Source organism: Trachurus trachurus, assembly GCF_905171665.1.
Source record: "Trachurus trachurus genome assembly, chromosome: 10".
NCBI lineage: Eukaryota > Metazoa > Chordata > Actinopteri > Carangiformes > Carangidae > Trachurus > Trachurus trachurus.
In genome coordinates, this window is record NC_139894.1 from 36,365,686 (window position 1) to 36,386,987 (window position 21,302).

A 21,302-nucleotide genomic window follows, 5' to 3' on the forward strand; every position below is an offset into this window, starting at 1 on the left:
TGTTGTCATGGCGATGTGGTATTGTTGACCTGACCCACGTTTTACCGGCTTTCTCTGGACTTCTGTGACTAAAATGACATCTGGTTTGTTACCGACGGCCGTTTTTCCGACTGCACCTGAATGCAGCATTCACGTGCAGTCCTCACAGTCCTCACTGCGTTACAGCGGTGACTTTTCACAGACGCCACCTCCACCTGAGCCGACAGCTCCGGTGTCTCCGCTGAGTTTCCGTGGTTTCCTACCGTCACGCTGCCACTGAAGGTAAAAACATGGAGACACCACATGGCAGCAGCACCGAGCTTACCCGCTCCATGGAGATATGAATGACATGAACGGCTCATTCAGAGCTGAAAGGAACACTTCACTTTGTTGATGGGGGGGATTACTGATTAATGAAAAACAGACTTTTGAACAAAATACTCGATTTTCGTGAATAGATAACAGGAGAAGTTACACAATGTCCCTTTAAGGCTCAGTTTCTGAATACAGGCTGTGTGCATTTCTCTGTGGACTGAGGCTTTGATACTTTCACAGTATAGAACCTAGAGCTGCTTTATAATCACACTACACATGGACATCTACCTTTATACCGTATGGAGCTTTAACACAAACATCTACCTTTATACCGTATGGAGCTTTAACACAAACATCTACCTTTATACTGTATGGAGCTTTAACACAAACATCTACCTTTATACTGTATGGAGCTTTAACACAAACATCTACCTTTATACCGTATGGAGCTTTAACACAAACATCTACCTTTATACCGTATGGAGCTTTAACACAAACATCTACCTTTATACCGTATACTACTGTATATCTACAAGGCCACAAGGACAAGACAGACAATGAAGACCTGGAGCTTCTGGGATACTTGTTTTTTTTTTTGGCCAACAGGTCCTCCAACCTGATTGACCATATAGGTCACTTGTCCTTATCTCCAGATACATCCCATCACAGCATGGCTGTGTCCCAGACCTTTATCATCATGGTAACAACAATAAGCACACGTTTAATGTTGTAAAAGAGTCACCAATCAGTCAGGTTTAGGAGAAGATTTGTGTTTGTGTTTTGTGTTAGCATAAGTCTTTCATCAAGGTTAAAGGGCCTGTATTGTTATGGTTACATTAAAGCAGAAGTAAGCGATCCGGTGGTTTTGGCTAACTTCCTGTCAGCCGATGGAGTTAGCAGTCCCCGCCCTCGTCCCTACGTCACCACATTCACGCGCATCCCTTGGCTGCACACACAGAGAGGACCGCCCCTTTATGCCGTTCTCTCTCCTCATTGGATAAAGGTTGTAGGATACAAGGAAAGTTTTCTCCTCGGCTCAGAGCAGAGCAAAGTGACTGACAGACCCGTGTTTCAGACCAAACACTCTATAGAAGTGATTGCTGTCGGAAGATAGAACTATTTAAGACTTATATTAACACAAACATTCCGCTTACTTCTGCTTTAATGAATAGTCAGTGACTGAGTCCACACAGGAAGACGAGCAGTGGTCCTCTAAGTTGTGTTGACTGGCTCATCCAGCCTGGACTCCTCTCACCATGGACTTTGTCGCTCTGATTAAAGAGTCTTGATGATAGAAAAGATAGAAACTTGCCTTATATCTGTCCCAGAGTGAAATGCCTCACATGGTCCATAACTGTTACCATAGCACCACCATGTGGACAGTCACTGATCTGAATCTTTCACCTGTGAATTCTATGAGCCATTTTCCTCCAGAAATGCAAAATCCTGGTTGAACAGCTGCATGATGTTCATCATGTGGTTTTTCCTTCAACACATATTGTGTGCAGAAACTGCTTTTTCTGCTTATATCTGTCTGGATCTGAAGATGATGAAGAGGCAGGACTTGGATGTGTTTTACACATTGATTCACCTGACCATGTGTTGCTTCTGTTTCAGAGCTGTTTTATCACAGTGTAAAAGAACTTGAGAGAACTCCAGGAGCTCTGGACAGAAGCCTCTGTACTTAGGGTAGAAGGCTTGATGGTGGTTTGGTCTCTCCTCAGGTGGTATTCAGTAACTCAGATACATCCAGCGGCCCCTGGGGTCTGAGAAGCAGGATGAGTGGCAGGTGGTTGTGCTAGTTTTTGAAGCTGTTGTGTGTGTAGAGTGTGTGTTGTGATGTGATGACACAGTGTGACCTAATGGGCCCACAGACTGTCCTCTGTGTGTAGGTCACAAGGTCCAGCTTAACTTGTGACACAGGTAGTTAGATTAGTTAGATAGACAGTTCTATTACAAATCTTAATTTTATTCTGTTTCATATTAGATAATTAACTATTGAATTAAAGGGGAATTGCCGTTTTTTACAATCTGGACCTTATTTCTAGCATAAAATACGATAATTTACTCACCCAGATAACTTTGGTGTTATACAAGTCGTTCTGATGAAATGAGCTCCAGCCGAGAGCCGCGTATATCCATATAATGTGAGTCTACAGGGCAGCAGAATGCAGCCTCTAAATAACACATTATCTGCAGAGAAACTTGTTCATTTCACCAATATTTAGTTATGATAGGCTAGTGCTATTCCCCTCTGAGCATGGGGAATTGTACACAATGTCATAGAATATAATGGTGGTGGTGTAGAGTAATATGACCATCGTGTGGCAGTGGTGTGATGTAAACTAATACTTTTAAACTATTGTAATAGTCTGATTTCCTTTGGTTTATAATGTAACCTAACATTGTGAAGTTCATGCAGAGGCGATCATGTTCTTTATTTTATCTTTTATTTTTTGTTGACAGGATGCCAGGATGCCAGAGGATGAGTGATGTTGTCAGATTACTCTCTTCTTATTGGTGCAGGCTGCATCAGCGTTGAGCTCAGCTGCTGTGTTGACTCCAGTAACATGGGATGTAGAGTATAAGAGCCAGATGGAACACAGACTAACACAAACACTCTCATCATGTCTGTTCCACCTGTGTGGATGGAAGTGGCAGCTAGAGTTAGTGATGAGAGTGGAGAGTTCAGTTGATGTCAAACGTAACAACAATAGTTAGTGTCTTATATTAGCTCCTGATGATGGTTCAAACTGAAGTTGTAAAGGTGTGTTCAGACTGAAACATCCACATCCTCACACCTGCTCCTCATTTTACTGTTTCTTCTTATTTCTATATCTGCTTTTTTCCTCCCTTAGTCCACATCAAACATTCATATTGACATGTTTTGCCTTAATTTGTACCGGTTAGAGAGAATGTGTTCCACTTGTGTCTTCCTTTGCCCTCAGTCTGAACACACCTGATCAGGTCTTGTGAGTGGCCTCATTAGATCCATGCTGTAAATATGTGATGGAATGAAGAATGGAGTTTAGGAGTTTAGAGAGGATGTTTTTGTGTAATGTTAAGCCTCGCTCTCCCATAATGCTTTGAGAGCTGACTGACAGTGTTGAGTTGGTTACATTATTAGATGATGAATGTACAGTACATAAACGCTTATACACAAACAGAAATAAAAACATTTGAGCAGTCTTTTCTCTTTCTTTTCACTGTTCCTCTGACTCGACGTGGACTGAGCTCATCCTGCAGCTCACAGCCACATGAGCTCTGGCTGCATGAAGATTTTACACTTTACTCAGTCAGATGACAACAATATAAATCAAACCCAAGCTGACACGTGATCATGACTGTTAGGGTTGCAAAGGGGCGGAAAATTTCCAGTAAATTTCCGGTAAATTTCCAGAAACTTTCCATGGGAAGTTAAGCTGGGGAATACTGGAAATATTCCAAATTGGAAACTTTCCATGGGAATTATGGGAATTTATAGGAATTATTGGGAATTTATGGGAATTAACTGGAAATTGGGGGTAATTTAAACAAGCTGTATCATATTCAAACATAAATGTATTTTTTTTGTCATAAGCAGACATCCATGCAAAATAATACAATTAAAAAAACATGACATTTCAACAGTAGTGTAGAACTTTATCAAGTTTTAATTCTTGTATGAACAATCAATTATTTTACTGAACAACAAAAACATGAATGTTGACTAAAATATATATATATATATTACTACGATGGTATCTGATCATCTGCAAACCTCCGACTTTCATTCTTGATCAATGAAAACATTCTTGCCAAGTGTTTTCGCTTTTGTCCGTCTTGCGCCGGTCCAAGAATTTCACCGTGCGCGCGGAGGCTCATGGGAAATGTAGTGAAAACACTTCGCTTTCCATAGATATTCAAGTGTACTTGCATTAAATCTGGTTGTTTTAGTATGCTGCAATATATTTTTCAGTTCCCTGTTAAGGGCCAACCTTCAATTTTGTAAATTTCTGATTTATTCCCATTTATTCCCGTTAATTCCCATGGAAAGTTTCCAACTTTGAAAATTCCCAGAATTTTACAACCCTTCAGTCATGAGGACAGGTTTTACACTGATTAACACTTTCATGTCAGTCAGCCAGGAAAAGGATGAATGAGTGAAAAAATAGAGGGGAGGGTGAGTGCTGCAGAGACCACAGGAAAAAAAGAATATGAAGATGTAGAGCGGCTCAAGGTGCTCTTCAAGGGGAAAATAATAAATAATAAAATTGTGAAAAAGTGACTGTCTGTGGAAGGATGGTGGTGCAGTGTTTTTTTCCCCTTTGATGGTACTTTAAGAAGTCTACTAACTTAGTGGTTGGCCAACCATAGTTTTTCCAATTTATATTTTTCATGCAGTGTTAGTGTATATTTTTATGTGTTTACGTAATTGCAATTATGATATACATCTCTATGTAAAGGTAGGGCAAAGTGGTCCCTTTAAAAAAAAAATCCACTGCCACATAACCACCTGGTTAAATACCCACCTGTGTATCTTGTGCTTCACACCCCTAATGAAGACAGCGTCGAAACGCGTTGGGTCCTTTTTTATTTATTAAAATCTCTGCTACACCTCAAGAGCCTCGGGAGCTCTGTTTTGACTGCACCACCATCCTTCCACAGACAGACAGTTTTTTCCCAATTTATTAGGATGAATGAGTGATTATCCATCAGTTAGTAGGTAGTCTACTGACAGCCAGGTACTGTCTGTAACTGGACACATGTTGTCAAGTGATATTCATTCATCATTTTATTCCATGTTTGTTAATTGTCAGCAGTAATGTGTGTTTTTTTTTTTTTTTTTTTACTTTGAATACAGTAATAGTGGTATTTAACAGCAGTTGGCTACTATGTGGATTATTGGGATGGTCAGCATGTCTGATAGTGGTTCCTACTGTTTTCCATCCTGGTTACATCAGGGTGAGAGGGAAGGATAACAAAACTTTTTGTGGATTTTTAGTTTCCCTTCAGACGTCTTCTCTTTGACGCGTTGCATGTAGGCCTAGCTTCTTGTTTGGTGTGTGCTCCTTCTAGATTCCAACTTTTAACTATCTTAGAGTAAACAACATAGCCTCCAAACACTTAATAGACTCAATTAATTCATACACCATCAATAATATACTCTCCAGTGTTTTCCCACTTAGACCTAAAACAGACATCAGTCAGGATAATAAATAAGTGGAAGCAACATGTCTTCTTAAAGCAGAGGTAAGCGGAATGTTTGTGTTAATATAAGTCTTAAATAGTTATATCTTCCTACAGCAATCACTTCTATAGAGTGTTTGGTCTGAAACACGGGTCTGTCAGTCACTCTGCTGTAAGCTGAGGAGAAAACTTTCCTTGTATCCTACAACCTTTATCCAATGAGGAGAGAGAACGGCATAAAGGGGCGGTCCTCTCTGTGTGTGCAGCCAAGGGATGCGCGTGAATGTGGTGATGTAGGGACGAGGACGGGGACTGCTAACTCCATCGGCTGACAAAAAGTTAGCCAGAACCACCGGATCGCTTACTTCTGCTTTAAATCTGTCCTGAGAACAGACTTCTGTCCCATTAGTCGGTGGTTACTCAGCTAGAAACTGACATGAATTAGACCACAGACCCACATTTAATCACATGTTTTGATGTTTGCCTGTGACTTCCTGCCTCCTGTGGCAGCAGTAGGGTATTACCATTGAAGCCAGCAGCATCACTGCCAGCTGTTTGTGGTATGACTGAGGACAACAGAGTTGTGACTAATGGACTCTAACTAAGTTATGATGCTACACCATTCAACATGAGCAGAGGGATGTGGAACCTTTACAACACTAGAGCATGTCTCCAGGTTCAGAGGTGGTGTGTCTCTGTGTGAGATCTGAAGGCTCAGGATCCAGGAGACTTGCTGCTGCCTTGTTGTGGTTGTGGTCGGTGTAGTGAACGGCTGACTCACACTGTTACACGGTAGAAATGTTACAGCATCAGCACCGAACTGTTTGATGAGCTCAACAACAATGTGTTGCATGATCCCATCTTTTTTTTACCGTGGTAACAGACTCTCTCTCCTCTTGGTGCCGTAGGAGTGACAGCAGTGGACAGACCCAGCGTTTGAAGCTCTGGATTAAACCACGAGGACGAACGACACTGGAAAGACGGAGGAGGAGGAGGAGGAGGAGATGGGGATCAGAGCAGAGACGTGGAGGAGACAGAGGAGACAGGATGGACTGCTCTCACCATATTAGCAGATGAACTAACATTAGTGCCTAACTGAGAAAGTTCCTCATGTCAGGGTCCAAGAACAGCTGACAGACGGATGCAACTCCACATAGAGACTAACAGAGACTGCTGGTTGAGCAGCATCATATTGAACTATGGCAACAGTCAGTCCAACTGCAAACTGGTCCTGCTGAGGACAGGACATTCAGGACAGAGAATCACACCAGCAGTTTTTAACATTATATCATTGTCTGCTCATGGCTCCAGGTGTACTAGTTATGTTTATCAATGGAAATATTTAAACCATTAAAAAAAAAAAAGACAATACTCCTCTGATGGAATGGACTGGTGCACATGCATGGATCCACTTCACAGGAGGTTTTTGTGTTCTTTATCATTTAATCCCTGTTTGTGTGCAGCGCTGCCGTTCAGTCTAAAAGAGATCCCAGTGATCAGGTTGGGAAGTCGTCCTCTACCAGGATCACACTGGGGACACGTTTGGGTCCAATCAGACAGCACTCTGCTAGTGAGTGGTCTCTACTCTACAGCCAATCCTCCATGTTGTTCTGACTGAGTCCTCCTGAGGCTGGTGCGGGGTTCTGTGTGTCTTTGTCCCACTACACTCTTAGAAATAATGGTTCTAAAAGGGTTCTTCTAGAAGGGCCGGGGTTCTACCTGAGGGTACCTTGAGGATGTTGTTATGATGCTATGTGAAGTCCTTTGAGACAAACTGGTGGTAAAAATGGGCTATACAAATAAAATTGCCTTGCCTACCTGGAACCATTTGCTTCTGAAAAACCCCTTCCTGAAGCAAGGGTTTTTCAAGGGTTCTTGGTAACACTAAGGGTTCCAGTAAGAACCATTTTGATCCAGAGAACCTTTATAAAAGGTTCTACCAGGAGCCAAAAAGGGTTCTCCTATGAGGACAAGCCGAAGAACCTTATATGGTTCTACGTGGCACTTTTATTTCTAAGAGTGTACTTCCCCTGATGCATCTGGAGGATGGGGAGGAGACAGGCCCAGTGCTTGTACAGTACAAGTACAAAGTATGTAAAGAACAAATGTGGACATTTCCTTTGACCAGTTTATTTAGTGAGTGTGTCTGCTTGAACTCTTTCTGCAGCTGGACTAGCTCTTGTTTTCATGGAGAACATTTGCTAGTAACATGGAGACCCAGTCCTCTCTAACCTAACGGTCCCATCGCCCCACAGCAGCTTTTATGTCTTATAGTCTGTTTCTAGCAACCGTAGCGCTCTCCCTCCTTCTCTCTCACTTCAATTAATAAAAAAAAATACATGTAAATATACTGGGAGTGAATATTAAGTACTTAATTTTAGAAAAAATAAAACTGGAGCGCATTTGTTTTCTTTTTCTTGTAACATTTAGTTGTCAGATATGTGAATAAAGCTGTAACAGACACCAGCTGTCAGCCTCTGTTGATTGGTCCCTCTCAGAGCTCAGTAGCTGGAGTTACAACTCATCATTCTCTGCAGCAAAAACAGTCGCACATTCACTTTCACTGTCTCACCTACATCACATGTTCAATAAAGAACAAAACTTACTGATCACTCACGCTCTTATTTATTATTCACCCTGGGTCTGACTTCACTCTACTGCTTCTTTTCTTTTCAGTTACTTTATCTTTCACTCAGTCACTATAAAGTGTTTCTCCTCATATCTCATGTTTTCTTCATGGTTCTTCTTGCTTTGTAGTTCAGACCTCAGGTAACCTGTGGGAGCAAAGTGAGCTCATCATGAGACAAGTGTGGACTCCAGTGAAAGAGAACAAATCAGTTTTAATATAGATGAATCAAAACCTTCCACTTTCCAGGAAAACAAAAACAAACCCTCTTATCTGACAGCAAACAAACAAAACCCATTGCACCATACGTCATGTTGAGCCCAACCAGATCTTCTCCATCACTCCTCCTCTTGACCCCTGGTACTGAGAGCAAAGGACAAAGGCGGGTGCATCACTGAGCTCAGATCAGTTCAGTCCACCTCCCTGTTGTGTAAAATCACAACCCCCCCTTTCATTTCGAGGGGGTAAAGTCCCTTAGCATGTGTGTGTGTGTTGTTAGCGGACCATGCAGACATCCAGTATACAGAATCTGGCTCTACAGGTGGGACAGGGGACTCTGTTGGACAACCAGGTCTCTGGTCTCTGCTGGTCTTGGCGGCTGGCGAACCATCGGCCCAGGCAGGACAGACACCACATGGGTCTGCAGAAACACTCCTGACATTCTGACTCCAGATCAGCTCCTGTAACACACACACACACAGTCACATTAGCACCCGTGCACACTTGCATGCACACTAGGGATGTCACGACTATAGATTTTCTTGGTACGATTATTGTCAGAGAAATATCACGGTATTACAATTATCACGATTATTATGCATTAATTAATTTCACAACACTATTAATGTGTAAAATCAAATATAGTTAAAATATACATTACTAATTATCAAATATTTTAAATATCTATTAAAATATGACCAATTATTAATCCGCCAGGGGAAGTGTCATCGATACCAAATGTTTATGTCAATTTTAATCTTTTTTTTTTTAATTACAAATGACACTCTAGCATTTAAATTCCTACCATTTCAATGCTACGTTAGGTAAATGGACCAGTATCTGTGCATTTACCTTTACTTTGGTGCACATCTGCCAACACGGTTCATACATAATCTTTTTTTTTTTTTTACAGTTTTTCTCGATTGTTTACACACATTTCCTGAAAGCAGGCCTGATACTCTCAGAACTCTACACACAAATCCAAAAAAACACACACAATGGGCAAAATCCCTAACTTCTCTTGCAAAATGAAACTTTACATTCTGTTATTTATTCTCAAAATGCTATTTTAGTCTCAAATGACACACACAAACCATTTTTTGTTTTATAAGAACCAGTTGAACACTGATGTGCTCAGTGTAAAACACTATGATGAATGGAAAACACTTCTACTCCAGTCATCATAATGACTTAGGCTTTTTTTTTTTACTGTAACTACAGACAGTACATTTATAAATGTGTTAGAATTTTAGAATATTGTTTCTATACTCAGAACACTCAAACACACGGTAACAAATGAAATGCGTGAAGACGCGACCGAGGTGGGTGTGTGACTATGCAGCCGTGCTGATGTGACCACAAAAAAACGGCCGGACAATTTTGAAAGACTGAACACATAATTTTGATGGGATGAGACTACAGTAACATGTAGCTCACCTAGTAGAGCAGCACTCTTTGTAGTCAAAGACTTTGTTCTAGTCTAGGTTTGAATCCTTCCATCAACATGCAATTTTGGTGATCAATGCATTTTCTTTTCTCATCATCATTATGATCACTGCTATATATCGGTGTGTGTGTGTGTTTGTGTTGTGTTTGGTCTCTCTCTCTGTTTGGTTTCTCTCTTTTTGGTGTCAGTCCATCACTGCCTGTTTCCCTTTTATGCTAAAGCTCTAATTGCTAATTGTAAAACTGTGTGACAAGTGTTTACCCATGTGATGAGTCAGTGTGAATAGTAGGGAAACTAACTTTAGAATTTTGAATAACAGTGTGTTACTTGTGAAAACAAGAGATTTTTTTCATGAGAATTGTGTGTAGTGTTTTGAAAAAAGTGTGTTATAGAACTGCAAATTGAGTGTGAAGCAGGAATTGTGCTTGTAGTTGAGCTGACTTGGTTCAGGGGGTCGGTGCATGAGTTAGATGTAAGTAAGTACGTACCAGAAATTGTGTGTAAACAATTGAGAAAAACTGTAATACCACAATTAATTGTGAAAACAAGTAATTGCAGCCAGTCTTGTTCTTGTCTGACCTTCTGCGTGGCAGAGCCTGAGCAGCTTGGTGTTGGCTTGGACCTGCATGCAGCCGATACAGGGCTCGATCTCCTGTGGAAGCAGACACAGTGTCCTCAGATTCACTTTACATTCTCACTGTGGTCTCAGAGGTGGTGAGGAGGAACATGTACCGGTACCTGTCCACTGGGGAGCGAGTAGGGCTGGTTGAGCTCCACCTGAGCTCTGAAGGTCTCCAGGAAGAGCTCGCTGATGGTCTGGTGGATGACCACGTTGGCAGAGTTCCTGATGGGAGCGTGGAGCTTCTCCCTGAGCTCTGCGTACTCTGTAGAGTGCAGCCTGTCGACAGTGGAGAGAAGGAGACCTTAGTGTTTTCCTGTCATGACTTGTGTTGTTCTGTCCTACCAGACCAGGGGCCGGATTCACCAATATGTTCTTAAGTAAGATCTTAAGAAATGTCTTAAGAAGAAAATTAAGAAGTTCATAAGAAAGTGCAATTCCTCAATACTATCTTAAGAACAGTCATTTCTTACAAATTTCGTATTTTTCCTACTTAAGAACTTCTTAAAATACGTCACTGCATTGCATTGCATGCACCAACAGCTTATAGTTTGCGTCTTAAAGGGATAGTTCAACATTTTGGCAAATTGGCCCATTGCCATAATCCCTATAGTCATAGCAGTAGGTTCGTTACCTTTATTTGTCGGTGTAAGCTATTTTTAGAACGGCAGAGCCGCGAGCTGCTTAGAGCTACGCTACGGAGGCTAATGGGATTTCTTGGCTTCCCTCATCAAACTCATCAAATACACAATCCAACAACTCAAAAACGCTCTGGTGGACAAGTTGTGAGCTGCACATTCACCACGCTATGAGATAATAACACAACGTTACCAGACAGAGTTGTTTTAGAGGGAAATTCATGCAAAACCACTGATGCGCGTTGCCTTCAGGGACAGTTTTTCAGCAAGCAGACTCTGTATTTACCCTGTATTTACCTCAAACAGCTCTGTTTCGTAACGTTCCATTATTATCTCATAGCGTGGTCAGTGGCGGCCTTAGACATCTGGGGGCCCGTTTCAATATTTCATATGAGGCCCTACCCTGTTAAACATAAAATTATTTTCCAGCTATGTGCCCATGTGTTGCTGATGCTTTAAACCCTGAAAGGACGCAGTAAACGCACTATCCATGCATCCCAGGTACGCACAACACATTAAGTGTTAAAATCACTATCAGGGCAAGAAACCAGGACTTAGCAGAAAAAACGAGGACTGAAGTTGGTTTTCATCAAAAAGCAAAATCAGTATATGTACATTTTCAGACATGAACAGGAATCTTAACACAATCAAAAACTACAGGCTTTAACAATATTCTGAATTTAAATTGGCAACAAAAGTAATGAGAACAAAGTGCTCCGCGTTATTTCAGCACCACGGACAAGGAAAGGACGAGACATGCGGACAGACAGACGTCTACAGGTGCTGATCCTGTCGGTGCTGCGGTGCTGGAGCAGCAGACAGACAGCTGTCTCCTCCATTAGTAAAATCTGTAAATAAGCTGCCAATAATATCACATTTTAGCTGTGCTCTCGCTGTGTTTTATTTCTCTGTGAAGTTAGGACGTACTCATAGATCGCCTGTTTGGAGGCATTTTAACCCGAGGAAAAAAAGAAAAGAGGAGGAAAGTGATTGACAGACGTCAATCATCAGGTTACGCAACTGGACGCACGTCAGGAGGAAAGCAGGAAAAACACAAGGACATGAGAAACACTAAGAGAGAAGGAATAATACTGGGAGAAGGAAAACGAGGGTCTATTGATAGTTTGCGGACCGTTTTCAAAGGTAAGCTACGTTGTTATTGATATTTCCTGTCGTATTATTAATTAGGAGCGATTAGTACCGTCGCGGTGTGGCATAATACGCGCATCAGTGGTTGTAGAGCGGATCAGGGGTCGAGTGTGTGACCGCACGGTGGACAGAGCTGTTTGTGTGTGTGGTGGATGTAGGCCTGTGTGTGTGTGTATGTTAAGGTGAAACCTAGGTGATGAATTATTGTACTGTATTGTCTTTTACTTGGTGGCTGGCAGCTGGGGGCCCCCTGGTGGCTGGGGCCCGTTTCAATTGAAACAGTTGAAACATAGGTAAGGCCGCCTATGAGCATGGTGATTGTGCAGGTCACAACTTGTCCACGAAAGTGTTTTGGAGTTTTGGGATTTTGTATTTGATCAGTTTGATGAGGGAATCCAAGAAATTCCTTTAGCCTCCATAGTGTAGCTCTGAGCAGCTCGCTGCTCTGCTCCTCCGTTCTAAAAATAGCTTACACCGACAAATAAAGTTAACGAACCTACTGCTATGACTATAGGGATTATGGCAATGTTGAACTATCCCTTTAACCGTCAGTCACTCACTAACCATGGATAAGGACAAAAAGAGATGCAGAAGCTTTTCAAGGCAGGAGCTTGAGGTTATGGTGGATGAAATGAATGTAAGAAAAAAATTACTACTGGGGAAAATTAATAATATGGGAATAACAGCGGAAAATACGACAAGAGGGTGGGCTAAAGTGCTAAAGTGGCCGTTAACTAACATGCTAACTAACACTTAACAGGCTCTTTGTGTAATTAGTTAAAAAATATATTTACTTACTATGACCCACTAGTCTGAACTTTTCTAAAATTTGTTAAGGAAGGTGATATTAGGCTTACCTATTTAAAGACAGGTCAAGGTTGTCTTAAAGTTAAGATAAAAGTAAAGAACAAATTTGAGAACTTTGATTTCAAGAATACCATTTATTCTTAAGTTTTTTCTTAAGAAGAAACTTAAGAAGAAAGTTGAGAAATTACTTAAGAATTTTTTGGAGAATATGAATTCTTCTTCTTAAGACTGAAGTTAAGAGAAAAAGGTTTTGTGAATGTGGCCCCAGGACCTGGTCCAGCTCTCCGGCTCTCTCCTCTAACAACACACCTGATGTCGAAGGCGGTGACGGCCGGGTTGATGCTCTCCACCCTCAGGGTCAGGATCTGGGCCGGGGAGGCCAAGTCTGGACTGAGCTGGTGCTGCCTGGACTCTGTCACTGTCACATGACAGTCACTCTGTAAGGCCATGTGGACGTGGTAGGTGGTCACCTGGAGGGGTCACCATGGTAACATAGTCATACATAGTAATAGGGATGTCACCATTATACATTTTCTTGGTATGATTATTGTCAGAGAAATAATCACGGTACTACGATAATCATGATTATTATGCATTCATTAATTTCACAACACTAGTAGGAAATGTGTAAAATGATCAAATACTATAGTCTAAATATTGTTTACACAAAACATTTCCAGTATCTATTAATATAGGACCAATTATAAATCCCCCAGAGGAAATGTTTGAAATATTCAGGTCATAAATTGTCATCTATACCAAATGTTTACGTTTATTTTAATCTTTTTTGTTTTGTCGCTAATATCTGAATTCCTACCAATTCAATGTTACGTTAGTTCAATGGACCAGTATCTGTGCATTTACCTTTATTTTGGTGCACATCTGCCGATATGGTTCCAACATCATTTTTTTGAAAAGTAACAGTATGAATCTTTATGATTAATTAATTGTGGTGTTAAATACCACAATTTGGTATCAAATACCACGATTTGGTATCAACATCTACTCGGAGTGCAGCTAGAGGAGACTGTGTTGTCCTGTTTAGAAAAAGTTCTTTTAACCAGTCTGCATTTTCTATTAGAGCTGCTGATGAATGGAACTCTATTCCAACTCACATTAGAAATATTTCAAATTATGCCTCCTTTAAACACTTTTTAAAAAAGTGGCTAATTAGTGGTCAAGGCTGTGAACATTACATTTTCTACATTTTCTGTCATGTTGTCTGTCAGTGTATTCATTGTCTAGTGTTGTTGCTTTTTGTGCATGGCTTCTAATGTGTTTAATGTTATAATGTTATTGTGTCTTGTGTACATTTATTTTTTCTGTTGATGTTGGTGTTGCTGCTTAATGTTGCTTCTGTTTTGTCTGTAGCGGCTGCTGTTTGAGTTGAGTTTATGTTAGTTTGTGTGTGTATGCATGGACCTTCACTGAGCTCTCTGTCTTTTGTCCACTATTCAGATTTAGCTTTTTAATCATTGAATGTATTATTTGTATGTTGATAATCAAACCATTTTATTTTCTTTTAGGGTGACTTTTAACACAACAGATGTAAAATAGCCTTTTGGCTAATTCTGGCACGTTTACATTTGTTTAAATGTTTTTTATTAATGTGCAATGTCCCTGATCTCTAAACCTTTAAATAAAAATAAAGTAAAAAATTAAGGGGCGGTGTTTATCTCAGTTGGTAGAGCACCCGCCCCATGTGTTGAGGCAGTAGTCCTCACTGCAAGCGACCCCGGTTCGAATCCCGTGTCGAGCGGCCCTATCCTGCGTGTCATTCCCCCTCTCTCTGCCTCCCATTTCCTGTCTCTCTCTCTCAACTGTCCTGTCAATTGAAGGCGAAAAAGCCCCAAAAATATATATTAAAAAAATAAAATAAAATAAAACACGATTAATTGTGAAAACAAGTAATTGTGACATCCCTAAGCCTACCCATTTTTTTGTTCACTGACTAGTCAGAAAAAAGCCGTTTGTCAGTATATTGTATAAAAATATTCCTCCACACAGGCAGGCTGTTGTGAGTTAGTTAGATCAACAGGAGGTTAGGGTTATGGTTAGAGGGTTAGGAGGGCGAGTCCAAGTTGTTTGACATATTTAAGCATTAAAAAAAAAAAAGTAACACAAAGGTTACTTTTCCTGGCAATTAGTTACTTTTGGAATGTAGTAATTGAGTTACTAACTTAGTTATTTTTTGGGGAAAGTAACTAGCAACTATAACTGATTACTTTTTAAAAGTAACGTGCCCATCACTGCTAGTGGTGGTTTGTGTCCAGACGGAGCCAGTCAGGGTGGAACAGATAAAGGTTCCATGTATTGAGTAAAGCACAGACATGTTTAAACCAACATAGATAAGTCTGTCTCTCCCTGAGAGCTTTGGTCCAGAGGTCAGAGGTGAGACATTGCTCCAACATCTCCACCAACCAATGGAGAGACAGGGCAGATTGCATCATGGGAGACTCCACTCACCCTATACATGGACGCTTTCCCTTCTCCCCTCTGGCAGGAGGCTGTGCAGCGTCCAGGCAGAGACCACCAGATGCTCCACACTGCCACACCTCACAACTCACAGCTAGCACTTTCTCATTCATCTAATACATTTTCATTCATTCACTTTTAAAGGGATAGTTCACCCAAAATTCAAATTTCACTCATTATGTACTCACTCTCATGTGGACTAAGGGCTGGGAGAATTTTCAGAGTCCTCCGTGCCTTCTCTGAGTTACGGGGGGGTCCGTGCAGCAGTATTTGTCCATATAATGGTTGTGAATGGTGCTCACTTTTCTTTGTTCAAAGAGACACACCCAAAAACATCCAAATACCTCCATACTGCTCGTCTGTAATGTCCCTCTTGTATTGAAGCCCCGACATGAGAAATTGTTCCGCCGGTCAGCGAGATTTGCACTGACACAGGAAGAGCAGTGAACTGAGACACTGGGAGCTTCCGCTACAAACAAGCTTAAAATATAGACTTATTTAATTTTTTTTTTAACAATTTCTCATGTCGGGGCTTCAATACAAGAGGGACATTACAGACTGCTGCGCGGACCCCCCTGTAACTCAGAGAAAGCACGGATAACTCTGAAACTTCTCCCAGTCCTTAGTCGACATGAGGGTGAGTAGATAATGAGTGAAATTTGAATTTTGGGTGAACTATCCTTTTAAATATAGACTTTTTCTATGTAACTATTTAGTGTGTTAGTTATTATTAATTGTTATAATAGTACTGAGACCTAAGTGCTGCATCTAGTTCCTCATGTTTCAGGATGTGAATGAATTAAATATCTGTCTATCTGTCTATCTATCTATCTGTCTATCTATCTATCTATCTATCTATCTATCTATCTATCTATCTATCTATCTATCTATCTATCTATCTATCTATCTATCTATCTATCTATCTATCTATCTATCTATCTCACCTTCAACACCCAGCTGTCTGTGACAATGACTCTGGCTCCTGGTGCTCCCGTAGCAAACTTATCGATGCGTCTGAACTCGGTGTTGACGTTGGATGCGACGGCGCCCCAGCCTGGGTGAGGAGGCTGCACGTGGGCCTGCAGGGCCCGGCTGATTGGATGGTTGTGCCAGCGACGGCGGGACCAGTAGATGACCAGCGTCCAGCTGGTCAGCTGGAGGCAGAGGGACAGGAGGAGGAAGGCTCTCCAGCCGGTGCTGACCTGGGGAGACACAACGTGACATCACAGGCTGTCACCTACACACAGACGTCCTCCATATGTCATCGCACAGGAGTTGATCAATACATTTCAGTCATTACTTAATCGTGTTGTAGTCAAGACCATTTAACCCAAGACTGAGTCAAGACCAAGACCAAGAGCCCTGCTGAAGTCTCCTCCCACTGTTGACACTGGTGACACCAAGTTGGTCAGACGGTTACACAAGCAGATACTTTAGTACAACTATTTGAAAAATATGTCACGTTCAGATGTAACGTGTAGACGTGCGTCATGTGTGTTCACAACCAAAGTGAAGCCGTAGTGGAGGCAGACGGTGCATCGTGACTGTTTTTCATGTCTGTCCTCATGTCCAAAATCTCAACTTTTTGGGAGGCAGCAAGTGAACTGCATGTCATGTGATAAGAACCGACCAATCAGCTCTGCTTCTCCTACAGCGACATGCTACCCAGCTCTCAGTGCTTGTCGGTGTTGTATCAAATCCCGGTCCCCTGTCCAGCTGTTTCTCTCCTACTGTTTCCCATGGAGCTCTGTCCCCAGATGTAGAATGTGTTGTATAGAAGAGAAACACACATTTCAGGACCACTGACTTGTATCATCAGAACAGACGTGTCCTGTGATTCATATTTAATAGAGGAGGGACAATACCTGACAGTAATCATTTCAGTTATCAGTATGGTAGAGGCTAAAAACAGACTATTTCCATGAAGAGTGGGAAACACTGTTTTGTTTTAATTAATGTTACAAAACATGAGTAGCTCTCGGCCATTTTCATTTTGTAACAGTAGCTCTCAGAGGAAAAAAGGTTTCAGACCCCCTCTGAACTAAAATCCACTGTGCACTGAGAGTGTCTGTCATTTATTTTACACAGGTCTTTTCCTTTCAGTCACAACCCCCCTCCATGTGTGTATCCAGTGTGTGTGTGTGTGTGTGTGTGTGTGTGTGTGTGTGTGTGTGTGTGTGTGTGTGTGTGTGTGTGAGAGAGAGAGAGAGAGAGAGACAGGCTAACCTGGTGGACATAGCCTAGGTTCTTCTCTGGAGCAGCGACACACATCCCCATGTAGTAACCTGGAGAGATGAAGAGCACAGACATGAGTCACAGCAGCCAGCAGCCCCCTCTCTCCACAAAACCCCCCTGAGCCTGACTCTGAGCCTGACTCTGAGCCTGACTCTGAGCCTGACTCTGAGCCTGACCCCTGAGCCTGACTCTGAGCCTGACTCTGAGCCCGACTCTGAGCCTGACTCTGAGCCTGACCCCTGAGCCTGACTCTGAGCCTGACTCTGAGCCCGACTCTGAGCCTGACTCTGAGCCTGACCCCTGAGCCTGACTCTGAGCCTGACTCTGAGCCTGACTCTGAGCCTGACTCTGAGCCTGACTCTGAGCCTGACCCCTGAGCCTGACTCTGAGCCTGACTCTGAGCCTGACTCTGAGCCTGACTCTGAGCCTGACTCTGAGCCTGACTGTGCGTTCAGACCGAAAGCGTCGAGAGCGTCGCGGTGGCCGGAAGTCATTCATTTTCAATGAGAACCAGCGTCGAGGAGCGTTGAAGAGCGTCAAAGGCGTTGGCGTCGCGTTTTGGCGGCGAGAGCGTCAGGAGAAAGTTGAAATCTCCTGAACTTTATGCTAATGAGCGATGATGCGGAGCAGCGGCAACCAATCAGAGTGTAGATGTCGCGGCCCCTTTAAATGGATGACCAACCACAACCGACGTCAACTTCTTTGACGCGCGTCAAAACGCCAGGGTGTTCAGACCACCAGCGTCGCGGAAAAGCGTCAAGAGCGTCTTTTGACGCTTTTGGTCTGAACGACCCATGACTCTGAGCCTGACTCTGACTCTGAACCTGAGCCTGAGCCTGACTCTGAGCCTGACTCTGAGCCTGACTCTGAGCCTGACTCTGAACCTGAGCCTGAGCCTGACTCTGAGCCTGACTCTGAGCCTGACTCTGACTCTGAGCCTGACTCTGACTCTGAACCTGAGCCTGACTCTGAGCCTGACTCTGACTCTGAACCTGAGCCTGACTCTGAGCCTGACTCTGACTCTGAACCTGAGCCTGACTCTGAGCCTGACTCTGAGCCTGACTCTGACTCTGAACCTGAGCCTGACTCTGACTCTGAACCTGAACCTGAGCCTGACTCTGACTCTGAACCTGAGCCTGAGCCTGAGCCTGACTCTGAGCCTGACTCTGAACCTGAGCCTGACTCTGACCCTGAGCCTGACTCTGACTCTGACTCTGAGCCTGACTCTGAGCCTGACTCTGAGCCTGACTCTGAACCTGAACCTGAGCCTGACTCTGACTCTGAACCTGAGCCTGAGCCTGAGCCTGACTCTGAGCCTGACTCTGAACCTGAGCCTGAGCCTGACTCTGAGCCTGACTCTGAACCTGAGCCTGAGCCTGACTCTGACCCTGAGCCTGACTCTGACTCTGAACCTGAGCCTGAGCCTGACTCTGAGCCTGACCCCTGAGCCCTGAGCCTCACAAACACAACACAGAGATCAGAGATGTAGTGAACACAGTAGTAGAACACAATAGAACACAGCAGTAGAACACAGTAGCTACACAGTAGTACACAGAAGAACACAGAAGTAGAACACAGTACAGTGGTAGTACACATAGAACACAGTAAGGTTAGAACACAGTAGTACACAGTAGTAGAAGACAGTAGTACACAGTAGTAGTACACAGTGTACAGTGTGCCGCCTGACACTGGAACCTGAACTGTTGATTCCAATCAATCCAGTTGTGTTGCTGTGTGGTTGTGTAGTTGTGGTGTTGTGTAGTAGTGTAGTTGTGGTGCTCACCCAGCGGCAGCGCGGAGTGGACCAGCAGGGTGTAGTGTAGTTGTGTAGTAGTTGTGTTGTTGTGTAGCTCACCCAGCGGCAGCGCGGAGTGCACCAGCAGGGTGTAGTGTAGTTGTGTAGTAGTTGTGTAGTAGTTGTGTAGCTCACCCAGCGGCAGCGCGGAGTGCACCAGCAGGGTGTAGTGTAGTTGTGTAGTAGGCCTAGTTGTGTTGTAGTAGTGTATCTCACCCAGCGGCAGCGCGGAGTGGACCAGCAGGGTGTAGTTGTGTAGTAGTTGTGTTGTTGTGTATCTCACCCAGCGGCAGCGCGGAGTGGACCAGCAGAGTAACGCTGGTCCTCTTGACGTGGTACTGGACGAAGCCCAGGTCCTCGCTGCCCAGCCAGGAGGAGAACAGGTTCTGGACGGTCAGACCGGCAGAGCGGAACTCTGTGGGCGTGAAGACGAAGCACAGACCGAAGACCACGTAGAACAACGTGAAGCTGAGCTCCGGACTCTCCATCCTGGACCCGGACCTGGACCTGGACCCGGTCAGTGGCGCAGCTCCATGTTGTTTACAATCCTACTTCCTGGTTCGTCTCCTCCTCCTTCTTCTCCTCCGCCAACGTGTTCTCTCTCTCCTGGTTGACCAGCGGCTCCAGGCTCAGTGCCGCCGCCTGGTGGGTCGGAGTGTAGCCTACAAGAAGCCCCTACAATTTGACAGTGCAATTATTTTTTTCATCTACTTGCACATGTTTTTTTTTTTTTTTTTATTGAACAAATTTGACAAAACCAACAAGGTATACGTTCCTGTGCAACAGCAAATCAAAAAGTACAAAGGGACAGCACAATAATACAGTACTTTATAAAATATAGCTTGAAAATAATAAAATAATAATACTAGTAGTAAGATGAATAAATAAATACAAATAAGTCAGAGATGGGTACAACAAGGATGAAAAATACGATAAGATACATAAAATAAAATAATAATAATAATATTAAAAAAAAGGAAAAAAATAGACATTAATAAAGGGTTAGTCAGAGGTTTCGGGGAAATACTTTTCATAATTGTCCAGTAATGTATTGCTTTTTTTGTTATTGATCAAATAGAGAGATTTAAACAGAGAATTTAGTTCAAATAAAAAAGGAGCGAATTTAGGTACAGAATTAGCGAATTTTTGTTTGTGAATAAAGAATTTTGCGTAAATGATGATTAAAATTCATCAGGTGTTCAAGAACGCGAGCTTCTGGATTAACGTAGTAACAAATGGTATCTTTAAAGGTAAGGGAGTAGACAGAGTTAGCAGCACCACAAAAAAAATGAGATCCAAGATCACACCAAAACTTCCTTGACACATCACAATGAAAAAACAAATGCGAAGAAGTTTCTACATTGCTATTACAAAAAGTGCAGGAGTCATTCACATCTGTAAATTTTGCAATAATAGAGTTGACAGGGTATATATTATGTAACATTTTGAAATGTACTTCTTTTGCTTTATTTGAAATGCAATGTTTATATGGGAGGAGCCAGGCCCTTCTCCAGTTTATGTCCTCAATATGAGATCTCCAAAAAAATCTACACATGTGCAAGCAGTAAATAAGCTGTCTGTTTTTAACACTGGTGAAACATGGAAGGGACAACTGACCTGGAACCTGCGCCGGGGACAATGTACAGCAGTTTATGGAGACAATCACAACCGAAATGAATACATTAAAAAGGTGGTTTAATGTAAATAAATTGTCATTGAATTTGAGTAAAACAAAGATCATGTTATTTGGAAAATAGAAAACGAACCCTCAAGTTGAATTGAAAATTGACAACATAACCATAGAAAGAGTTTACGAAATAAAATTTCTG

General features: G+C 42.5%; 2 protein-coding genes across 3 annotated transcripts in view; one reads left to right on the plus strand and one right to left on the minus strand.

Moving 5' to 3' along the window:
* The window catches only part of atoh8 (atonal bHLH transcription factor 8), an 18,541-nt gene extending 12,095 nt beyond the window's left edge, over nt 1–6,446 (plus strand). Inside the window, exon 4 of one of the 2 annotated variants that reach the window (XM_083980148.1) lies at nt 6,372–6,446. In XM_083980148.1, the coding sequence (XP_083836274.1) occupies nt 6,372–6,377 (6 nt within the window). In that variant the 3' untranslated portion in view covers nt 6,378–6,446. Of the gene's footprint in view, nt 1–2,760; nt 3,249–6,371 lie in introns of those variants that run through there. The other variant, XM_083980147.1, reaches the window with a different exon arrangement.
* A 1,837-nt stretch (nt 6,447–8,283) lies between these two features.
* tmem129 (transmembrane protein 129, E3 ubiquitin protein ligase) lies at nt 8,284–20,034 on the minus strand. Its single transcript, XM_083980146.1, has 7 exons — nt 19,757–20,034; nt 17,670–17,728; nt 16,388–16,645; nt 13,278–13,438; nt 10,494–10,653; nt 10,335–10,407; nt 8,284–8,769 (listed from the first exon to the last, which is right to left on the minus strand). The coding sequence occupies exons 1-7, from the start codon at nt 19,959–19,961 to the stop codon at nt 8,585–8,587; spliced, it is 1,101 nt and encodes a 366-aa protein (XP_083836272.1). The 5' UTR covers nt 19,962–20,034; the 3' UTR covers nt 8,284–8,584.
* Between the last annotated feature and the right edge of the window lie 1,268 nt (nt 20,035–21,302).